This window comes from Sander lucioperca, chromosome 6, assembly GCF_008315115.2.
Source record: "Sander lucioperca isolate FBNREF2018 chromosome 6, SLUC_FBN_1.2, whole genome shotgun sequence".
Lineage (NCBI taxonomy): Eukaryota > Metazoa > Chordata > Actinopteri > Perciformes > Percidae > Sander > Sander lucioperca.
Genome location: NC_050178.1, coordinates 7,481,319 through 7,491,620, shown reverse-complemented (window position 1 = coordinate 7,491,620; position 10,302 = coordinate 7,481,319). Strand labels below are relative to the sequence as shown.

Sequence of the window (10,302 nt, the reverse complement as noted above, 5' to 3'; positions counted from 1 at the left end):
AGAACTATGTAATTTGGTACTAATTACAGGGACATTACCAATTTATTCATAACAATAGCTTAATTTAATTTAAACCAAAGTAAATATGCTGAATGTTATACTTGCATGTCAACAAATTTTAATTTTCTTCATATTCTGACCTGCTACACTAACTAAAGACTCCTAAATTAGTAACAATAGTTCTTACCAGGAGACTTCTTGGAAATGATGGGAGGAATTATTGAGAAATCATAGACCCATTAAATAAAGCATTTCCAATTACAGTACTTTGACAGGTCCATGTATGTAAACCAGTGGATCTGAATATTGAAAGCAGTGCATGAGGAGTTTAAAGTTTTGGATCACATTGGCCTTGCTGCACACTCACAGACTGGCCGATGTCCAGGCTCACCAGCTGGACATTCCTCTCCCTTCATGTCCCTGGTTAGAGACACCTACTGTACAAGGACATGTTACAGATCAGGGCAAAACAGTGATAACACTGAAAGGGAAAGCTACATTTATTTGTTTTTTCCCTCTTATTTCTCTATTTGTCAAAATAACCTAGTATTTCTAATTGTTATTATTAAGAGTATAGGGGTCATCGTTGGTAGAGAGGACATACATGTTTATGTTTACCCTGACTTTCTGTAAAAGTTACATTAAATATTGGTTGAGTCCTTTTTATTTCTCTCATGGTAGCAGTGGTATTGTTGTAATACACGTCAGTAGCTTACATATTTGTTTAAACATGTGTTGCCTGTTGCAACCATCACTCTAGGTAAAAAACCAGAGTCAGACTTTGCCGACGCCCGCCTGAAGTCACACCAGGAACAAGGATGTGTAAAAGTAACATACCAACAGTAAATGTCACTCTCTTTGTCCCAAGAGGTTATCGTATCATTTCCTCATTAATTTCCTGTCTTATTATGTTTGGTGAACAAAAAAGCAGAGAAACAAAACATGTTCAAACCCTAAAAACAAAACAAAAGATCAATGGGATTTTGAGTTCTAGGAAAAAGCGATTGAACTTTTCACTGCAGTCTTAAACCTACCTAAACTGAACTTTATGAAAAGTGGGTCACTTTTAAAGTCAAGACATTTCGTTCAAACAATTCAAACCACCAGTACTGTAGACCAAGAGCATCTGGCCATTTCAGCTGTAGGTCTTTTTGTGTTTCTGTAAAGATTTTAGTTTCTGTCAGTTGCACATAAGTAATATAGTGACAACATATTGTGTTGTTGTATTTTACAGTATATACTGTATGCATGTGTGTGAGACCAAAAAAATAATAAAAGGATAACATCTGCAGAGTCTTTGGATAAGGTCAGCAGTTCCTTTTCCTCAATACAGGCCAAGCAACACACCATTCTTCTTTTTCTTTTAGCCAGATGATAAAAAGAAGTCACGCAAACAAATCTGTCACGCAATACTAACACTATAAGAGTACTGTCATGCATGCATTTATTAGATTACACAATATATAACATGTTAAGTTTAGAAACCTTGGTATAGTGCACTGTGGGCTAAACTGTGGTATGACAAATTGTACTCTCTGTGATAACATTCTGGGTGAAAAGGCTTAAAGCGTAACTCGCGCCAAAATGCAACCTAGGGTCTTTTTGTGAATGTACCCAAGTCAAACTTTCGTTTAAAAGCATATTTTGGACGGAAGCGCAACTTTTAAGATGTACCGTATTTTAGTTTTTCGGTCAAATGTCCTTTTGAATGGGAGTAATAGGGGCACTTTTATGCTAGCCTCAAAATAGCTATTTTTAAAACACTAAGAAGGCTCGACACAACATGAAACTTTGCTCGAAGTATCACCAGAGTCTCTACACCTTAACTACACCGGTGCACAAGTGATATATTAAATCTGTGGCTACTTGTTTTGATATCGACTCGTTTTGACTGCCGAGGTGGTAGCAGCCGGAAACAACAAGAGCTATGGTGAGTTGTTCAAAACCTTTCTTTTTTAGTAAACTCTGGGTACACAAACAATGTTCTCAATGCTCGAGTTCATGTGTAGAGCCCCTGGTGATACTTGGAGCAAAGTTTCCTGTTGTGTCGAGCCTTCTTAGTGTTTTAAAAATAGCTATTTTGAGGCTAGCATAAAAGTGCCCCTAGGACTCCCATTCAAAAGGTCATTTGACCGAAAAACGAAAATACGGTACATCTTAAAAGTGGCGCTTCCGTCCTAAATATGCTTTTAAACGAAAGTTTGACTCGGGTACATTCACAAAAAGACCCTAGGTTGCATTTTGGCGAGAGTTAAGCTTTAAGCGGGTGTGTTTCTCTATGCTGCAAACTTGTTTCCACACCATGCAGGTAAAAGGGTATCAGGTATCAAAAGGTGCTTGTATTTTTTTTGTTTGTCACTTACTGAATTGTTGTTCATATCACAGCGCACTGCCACATGTTCAGGCACAAAAAACAAAACGAAAACAAGGATGTCAGCCGGAAATTCAAATGTTTTCTCTTTATTCTTTCATTGAGTAGAAAACATCACAAAGACTTTAATGCATGTTTCCTTGCTGCAGCAGGAATAGCACAGTCTGGCCTTTGAACTCCAAATGAATTGCCACTTAAAGACTTTCTGCTGCTATTCCTTTCATTGATCAGCTCCAGTTGTGGGAATGAGACACTGCATGCATTACACTGCCATAACTCATGTTTTGCAAATGGATTTCAAAAATCAACTTCATTATTTACTAACTTAAGAAAGTAAGTTTGCTGTTTACCTAAATTGCTTGAATGCATAGACCAAAAATAAGTACGTGAGCCATCAAAGTGTACAATTACATCTGCATTCACATAAAAGAAATCAGAATCTAGTTAAAGTGTTAAAGTGTTTTACATGATTATACCTTAAGCTAAAGAGACACTTGTGCACCATGTGCTCTGATGGCAGGATTACTATTCTTTTTGTGTATACAAGCCAAAGGGTTCCAAACTGTATTTAGTAGTGTAATTGTTAAATTAGTCTGTTAATATTTAAACTGGGAATTGTGAGGCTGCTTGACGCACATAACCATGGGCGTGGTTCAAACATTGAAGTGTTTGGATCTTTGGATATAGTCCTATTATGTTAAAATTCAGCAGTCTGGTCAGATGCAGCCAAAAAAGATTGTTCTAAGCTCCAAAAAGCTCACAATAAAGGTGGAAGGCACGCACTGCACTGCTCTCTAGGTGTGAGGCAGAGTGCAGAGAGAATGCATGCCATCTCGTGACTCAGAGGATAGGTTGGCATGCAATCTAATGAGTTTCTTTAGAAATATCTGTTATAGTAAACCAAATTGTTTGTACTCGCAAATAAATTATGTGAGAGACCAATATAAGCACACTAACAGGCAGGGGTTATCTAGTTAAACAAACACCCAGAACAGATGCACTATGCAGATCACAACGTGGAATGAGTTAGCAACAATTTTTCATTGGAGCACCCAGTAAGCCAAGTTTCAAAAGACTACTAAAAATACATATTAACAATGACCCCAATGTTAATTAACCAAACTGAACAATTATGATGGAATGCAATGTGATGAGTTGTGATGCTTTGTTTTTTACATGACTTTTAATTGTCTTGAACATGTTTTTATTGAGACTTTTTATTTGTGTTATATGTCTTGTTTTATGATATGTTTCGTTGTATGTGTACCCCAGGAAGATTAGCTGCTACCTTAGTGGAAGCTGATAATGGGGATCCAAATAAAGAATAAATCTAGCCTTTGATCTTATTTACTTATTTATGACAAAAACAGAATGATCTCAACTGCTCTCCTTTAACAATTGTGGCTAACTAACTACAAAGTACACATGAGGCTCTTATCATGTCAACCTTATTGCCTTTGGGAATGTTCCTCAGTACATTTCAAATACAGCATACACCCACATTAAATATCCTTTATACACACACTTAGAACAAAACGTAGTTGGAAAAGGTTATCCATTAGGCAAATATTAGATAATTCTTTGTGTGTTCTCGAGGAAACATGAATCTATAAACGATATTCTTAAAAAGTCCATCCTCTTTTGTATTTGACAACCCTTGAGGCAAACCATGTTGTAACTGACAATGCAATCATTGGTATGCAATCACCAACAGTCTAGGAGTCTGCACATTTCCTCATTCGTGAGGTTAATGGTTGTTTCAATTTTGTCTCTAAAAATAAATGAGTTTGACGTTGTAACTGCAGCCTTGCCTGGCACTCCCACCTTAAAGCTGTGGAACAATGGAGCGAAATTCCCTCTAAATAAGTTGACAGAGCAGAAGCACGTCTTTAAAAATCAGAGGAAGACGGACGTTGTGGAATGTTTCTCTCAAAAAACTAATCCATTATATGAAAATCTATTGTGAATTACATAAGAGCTTTCAAACATGATGGTTATGTTGCTTTCTTCCAAAATAAATACAACTGCTTTATACATTATATATGCCTGAATATATCCAGAAACAGTACACACATAGTGTTTGTGTGACTCAGATCTTGTCAGACTTTAGGTCATATACTTCATCCCTAATATGCTGTCTGTCATCAGTAGACATTCACATGGCACGCAACACACTCATTATTTCAAAGTGAAATAAGTTGTCATGAAGTCACTTTATATTACCAGAAACCTTAACTCAGCCACAGGTCTATAATAATGGCAGCCTTTTGGTTTGATGTCACATTTTAAAAACATATGTACAACAAAATACCAGCAACAGAGAAGGAACATCAATTAAGGAAATAATTACAGTTTTTACATCCAAATAGCAAGTAAATTTAACTTAGCATATTTTAATTTCAGTGTATTATATGTGGAGAGAGACTTTAAACTAAAAGCCCAGTGTATTATTTTAAAATGATGACAGCACATTGCATCTGAGATAAATCCATCCATCAAGACTAAAACCTCATGCTACAAAAACAGTTTCTTCCCCTCTGCAGTCAGCCTTATTAACAAGGCCACGGACCCCGACTAACATTAACTCTTAACCCCCCACCCCACCCCTAGTCACTACACTTTGCACTAACCTACATCCTGAATTATACACTTGCCCATTGCCCATACTTGTAAATTTTTGCACATTCTGCACTCAGTCCATTCAGCCTCTTTTTATGTTAAACAGCTATTTTGAATATATTTGTTTCTGTATTTATTGTTTATTTCATATTAATGTTCAATATGTTTGCTTGTTGGTTGATGTACGCACCAACCACCAAGGCAAATTTCTTGTAAGTACTTACTTGGCAATAAACCTGATTCTGATCATTTTGATATGTGGTTCCCCTTGCATGTCAAGTAGAACCTATGATTGCCGATGCAGATGATGAACTAAATCATTTTTTTAAAATGTTTTGGTGCTGTATATGTAATGTAATAATAATATGTGTATGTACCTCTTTACTCTCTTTACCAATCCAGAGTATTTAATGCACTTTGAGAAAAAAGGGCTATACAATGGCAAAGAAGACTGTGGAAGTTGACAGTATTGGAGATAAGATAAGAGCTCTCTGAAGGTTTAAAAGGCCGTCATAAATAACTCAAGGACTCCAACAGATTAAAAAAAAATAACATTAAAACATCCACTCTTCCTGAAAAGGAAATGCTGTGTCTGTGGACCAAGCCCAGATTTAATTTCAGGTAAGCAGATCCTACTTTCCCTCAACAATAGGCATAATTGCTCTGATCCCATAAACTTTGGACACGTCCACACAGTTTTTAGATAAACGAGAAGGCTTGAATGCTTGGTTTAAAGCCTTGTAACGTGTGTGTGTGTGTGTGTGTGTGTGTGTGTGTGTGTGTGTGTGTGTGAGAAACACCTAGGTGTGTTACTTAATCACAATCCTAAAGTTGTGATTATGAATAAGTGATGTGGGTAAAAGGAAAGGATTCCAGTTAATTTGTCTGTTTCTCTTCCTCCTTCCTTCTCCTCCGTCACTTATTGGAAACAATAATTAAGAAGTATGAAGTGTTCCTGTCAACTGATCATATTCTTGATTGGTTGCATTGCATTGTCTGGGTAGAGCATTTCAAACAACATACATGCAAAGATTAAAAACAACAACAACAAACAACAGAACACATATGGGTGTGCCTCATACAGAGTATATGAAGTTGACTGAATACTTTACTGTAATTAAAATAAAGGCAAGGCTGGCAGAAGGGGACATTTTGGGGAAATTCTTCTTAGATTGAACAAGGAATACCACCTCACAGGTGCAACAAACAGGGAATGACCATTGACTCACATGCAATATGGTTTCTGAAAAGACAAGAAAGTTAATATATTTATAAAGGAGAGGATAGTCAGCAAAATCCTTATCTGAACTCATATCAACAACTTTAGGATACTTAGTAAATTACCTTTGGAAACAGGTATCCACAAGCAAATATACACTTCATTGAGTATTTTATTAACGTTTTAAATAACTGGCTCTTGAGTTACCAGGTGAAGTGCAGCCGGTTTTTATGAATACATCTTAAAACAGAAATGACTAAATGGTGTGTAAATAATATGAAAAACAGATCATTACAGCTAGTTGTATGAGGTAAGTAAGGGAACTTAGTATTTGTGGTATGAATTGTTGGCTATGTGACAAAGCAACAACCCAGCTGAAATGGCTCACAGGGGATTTGAGGGTTTGTGTTGACACTGAATATGTCAACAACAGAGTGGGTTATATATTTAGTGAATGAGCCTTGAAATACCACATTTGAATACTTACATCAGAATTTTCTATGCAATTTTTCTTTTTTCTTGTTTTACATTTTCATAGCCCTGCGTGTGGTGTGCTTATAAAGACATACTTTATTGACCCAACAATGGGGAAATTACTTTTTTCACTCTGTTGTTAGTTCATTACACCCAGAAGTACTTTGAGGCCGAAAAGCTCCAGCCTTAAACAAGTTTAACTGGTTCATGCTAGTTTATTGACAATTTGGGAATATGCACCAAAAAAGTAGCCTGACAAGCCAGACACACTGACCCTGGCTGCAAATTACATTTGCTGCCGCTAGGGTGCGTCTAGATTTCTAGGCTACCAAAAAAGCACAACTGATACAATAAGGTTTAGGTGGGTCTTGTTTCATTACCTGATCTTAAGATGGAGAACTGTTGTTAGAACATACTTTTTTAGTGCAGTATGTGCTAATAGCAGAGGTGGAGGAAGGAGTCACATTATTTACTTAATCATTCACTTAGCACTTTAAAAATACACTACAGGTAAAAGTATGCATTCACAATTGTACCTGAAAAGGAAGAAGGAAAAGTGTTACCAACATGTAGGCTGCTAATAGTATCAAAATAGTACATATTATGAAGCATGTCCACCGTCAGTGTTATTATGTTATTAGATTGGTATTATTAATGCATTAACACATAAGCAGCATTTTAGTGTTGAACTGCTTTATAGGCATATTATAGTCTAAACAACTATTAAATGGCTGTCAGATACAAGTATTGAAGTAAAAGGTACAATATTTCCCTAAGAAATGTAGTAGAGTAGAAGTATGACGTGGAATAAAATGGAAATAGTCAAGCAAGGTACAAGTGCTTCAAATGTGTACTCAACAGTCTTTAAGAAAAAACACTTTTTCTTACCACTGGCTAATAGTAAAAAGCTATCACGTATTTTCTAATTGCATGAAAAAAACTCTAAATTTAAGACATGTTTATAGATTTTAACTACTGCATCAAATTGCAAAGTTATTGGTTACATTCTTAATAGTAAAGATTTCTAACGGTGCAACACTGGTGACACCTGGCGGTAATGGTGCGTAGCCTACATTTTATTTCTATGGGTGCGTTTAAAAAAAGAAGTTTAAAAGTTTTCACTCAAATATCTAGATAGAGTCATATCATTTCAACAATTTCCTCTTGATTGCTCAACTGGAAAGCATTTTATTTAATCATACTTATTCAATATTGGCTTTGAGACATCGCAGTTTTACTCATAGAAGTTATTAAATGCACAACTTTCCCTTTAAGAAATTCGCCCAGACGCTCAGCGCCCAATCGCGGCGCGTAAACTGAACTTTATTGTTGTCAGCAACTACCAGCTAATATAGTTGTAAGCTAACGTTAGCCGAAAGGTGAGCTAACAGTAGACTGTCTCATTCACCGTAATAAAGACGTAGTGAAGTTACATTTTAGTTGTAACGGTCAGGACAGTCGCTTTCACGGGCTGTTTATCTCCAACATCAGGAAAGATGACTTCTGCACCGGTAAGTGTAACTTACGTTATGTTAGCTGCATGGTACACTGAAGTTGGTTTCCTGTTTGTAGCTTTACAGGCGCTGTGTACATGTAAAGGTAGCAATTAAATAGTTATTTTATATGATATGGGAACTATCTACGTTGTACGTCTGTACAGGTCAAGTCTACGGCACAACTCTAGCAACTAAAACATCAAACTGTGACATTAAAAAAGTCTAAACTTTTGTGTTTTTTAACACTTTGTTGTGTAACATAATGTTAAAAGTGAATTACTATTCCGTCTGTCTGTATGCTTTCACTGCAATCTATACCTTTACACTTGTGTAAAAGCCTACTGTAGGCCTATATAGTGTATAGCATGTAGTCTTGAAATCCACACAGGCTAGGCTGTATGTTAAATAATGCCACTGAGAGTTTTGTAATGCTACTTAGGTGTCATATTTAGGTTATTTCATATTTGATACACTATTTTGCTCTTTGTTATAATAATTATTTTTTGTAGCATACAAAACACCCATAACATGTATTGTATATCAGTAAAGTTTGGGATGTAAGATGGAGTGAAAACCACGAAACCATGGCATGGTTCTGAATAATACAGTAGTGAAATTGGAGTTGTTAAAAAACGTATGTTCGTATATACATTGAATATAACATTTTAAATATATTTTAAGAACTGTCTAGGCAATCATGTAGGATGAAGATAAATATGATAAATAACGTTAATTGTGAATGATCTACCCACTAATCCCTGAGTGGTCTGATAATGACATCAACAAGAAACCAACTTCGTTAAGACAATATTTTCTTTATTTACACATCTAGCGCTAGCAAGTATATAAAAGCACAAACACAATTTAGAAAAGAGTACAAAACTTGTAAAGTTAAGACCTCCGCCTGCACAATATAAAATCCATCACATGTTCCTCAAGTCTTCATATTTCACCGCGTTAACTTTCGACGCCATACTTGTCAAAGTGTCTCATGATGATGCCAAGCTCCAGCTCCACAGTTCCCATAGCTTCGGTGTGCAGTCTGTATCTGTCTGCTCCGCTGTATATAAGATCCGGGCTACGGAGCTGGGGTCCACCGCCGACAAACATTTGTGCCAACTGCTCTTGCCATGAGCCGAGCGGCCTCCAGGTCACACAGCTTATCCGGTGATGTCCGGGGCTGGAAGGGACATGGCAGTACCCGTAACCGTACAACTGACAGCGCCCGAAAGAGTCCTGGTGCCACACTTGGAAGTGAAGCTTTGGCCAGCCTTGGAGTCCCTTAGTCGCGTAGTGCAGATCAATCGGGTGACTCCAGTACGCCATGTCTCCTGTTTGGGGGATATCCACCTGGGTCTGACCCTCCTTCAACCCAGACAGAAGACGCCATGCTCCTCCTGTGTGAACTCCCCATTTGCAAAATAGACTGTTCTGCGGGAAACCACCGGCCCCAATGATCTGGCCTATAATGTGCAGCTCTGCCATGTTACAAATGTCCACTTACACAAAACATGCAGCACCGAGAAGCCCGCTCTAGCTAGTCTTCTTCCGAGTTTAACGGCTAGCATAGACTAGCCCTATGTTGACTTGCTAGCTAGCACCACAGCTCCCGTCTCCTTGGTGATGCCTGCTGTTACCACCGGTTACCACCATGGATGGGATGTATATACTCGTCACATTTCACCCGGAGCGTAGTTTCTCAGGCAGCACTTCCTGTCGTAATGCCAACAGATCCTACATTTTTGAATAGCATTTAGAGAAATAAAGCCAAAATTTTGCAAAAATAGTGTTAGTTTTTCCAACACAATACCAGAAAATAGCTATTTTGACTGGTGGAGATTTCTTTGCGGTGGCACAACTTTGAAAACCGGTGCCTGGCAGGCTATGCGGAGGGCGTAAATAAGTAGGGGTGTCCCTGCGACGTGTTTCCTTGTTTGGCATCGTTTATAAAATAACATATGTGCATTGGAGACAAATACATAACAAATGACTACATGTCCATTAATCATAATCAACCACCGATGAAGACTGAATTCTACTTCATTGCAAGGCTCAAAACGAGTGTTAATTTGTTGCAATGTCTAGAATTAAACAGGGTTTTGTAAGTCTAGAAACAAGTAACA

General features: G+C 37.3%; 2 protein-coding genes across 3 annotated transcripts in view; one reads left to right on the top strand and one right to left on the bottom strand.

Annotated features, from left to right (window-relative positions):
- Positions 1-7,962: 7,962 nt before the first annotated feature.
- poc1a (POC1 centriolar protein A) overlaps positions 7,963-10,302 on the top strand; it is a 40,496-nt gene continuing 38,156 nt past the window's right edge. For both annotated transcript variants that reach the window (XM_036002326.1, XM_031302071.2), the window contains exon 1: positions 7,963-8,194. In XM_036002326.1, the coding sequence (XP_035858219.1) occupies positions 8,180-8,194 (15 nt within the window). In that variant the 5' untranslated portion in view covers positions 7,963-8,179. The remainder of the gene's footprint in view (positions 8,195-10,302) is intronic.
- Positions 8,972-9,950, bottom strand: b9d2 (B9 domain containing 2). Its single transcript, XM_031302072.2, has one exon. It carries the CDS (start codon positions 9,662-9,664, stop codon positions 9,137-9,139), a length of 528 nt encoding a protein of 175 aa, XP_031157932.1. The 5' UTR covers positions 9,665-9,950; the 3' UTR covers positions 8,972-9,136.

Excerpts from the sequence above, each read along its gene's own strand:
- b9d2 (XM_031302072.2), bottom strand. The coding sequence starts at position 9,664 with ATGGCAGAGCTGCACATTATAGGCCAGATCATTGGGGCCGGTGGTTTC.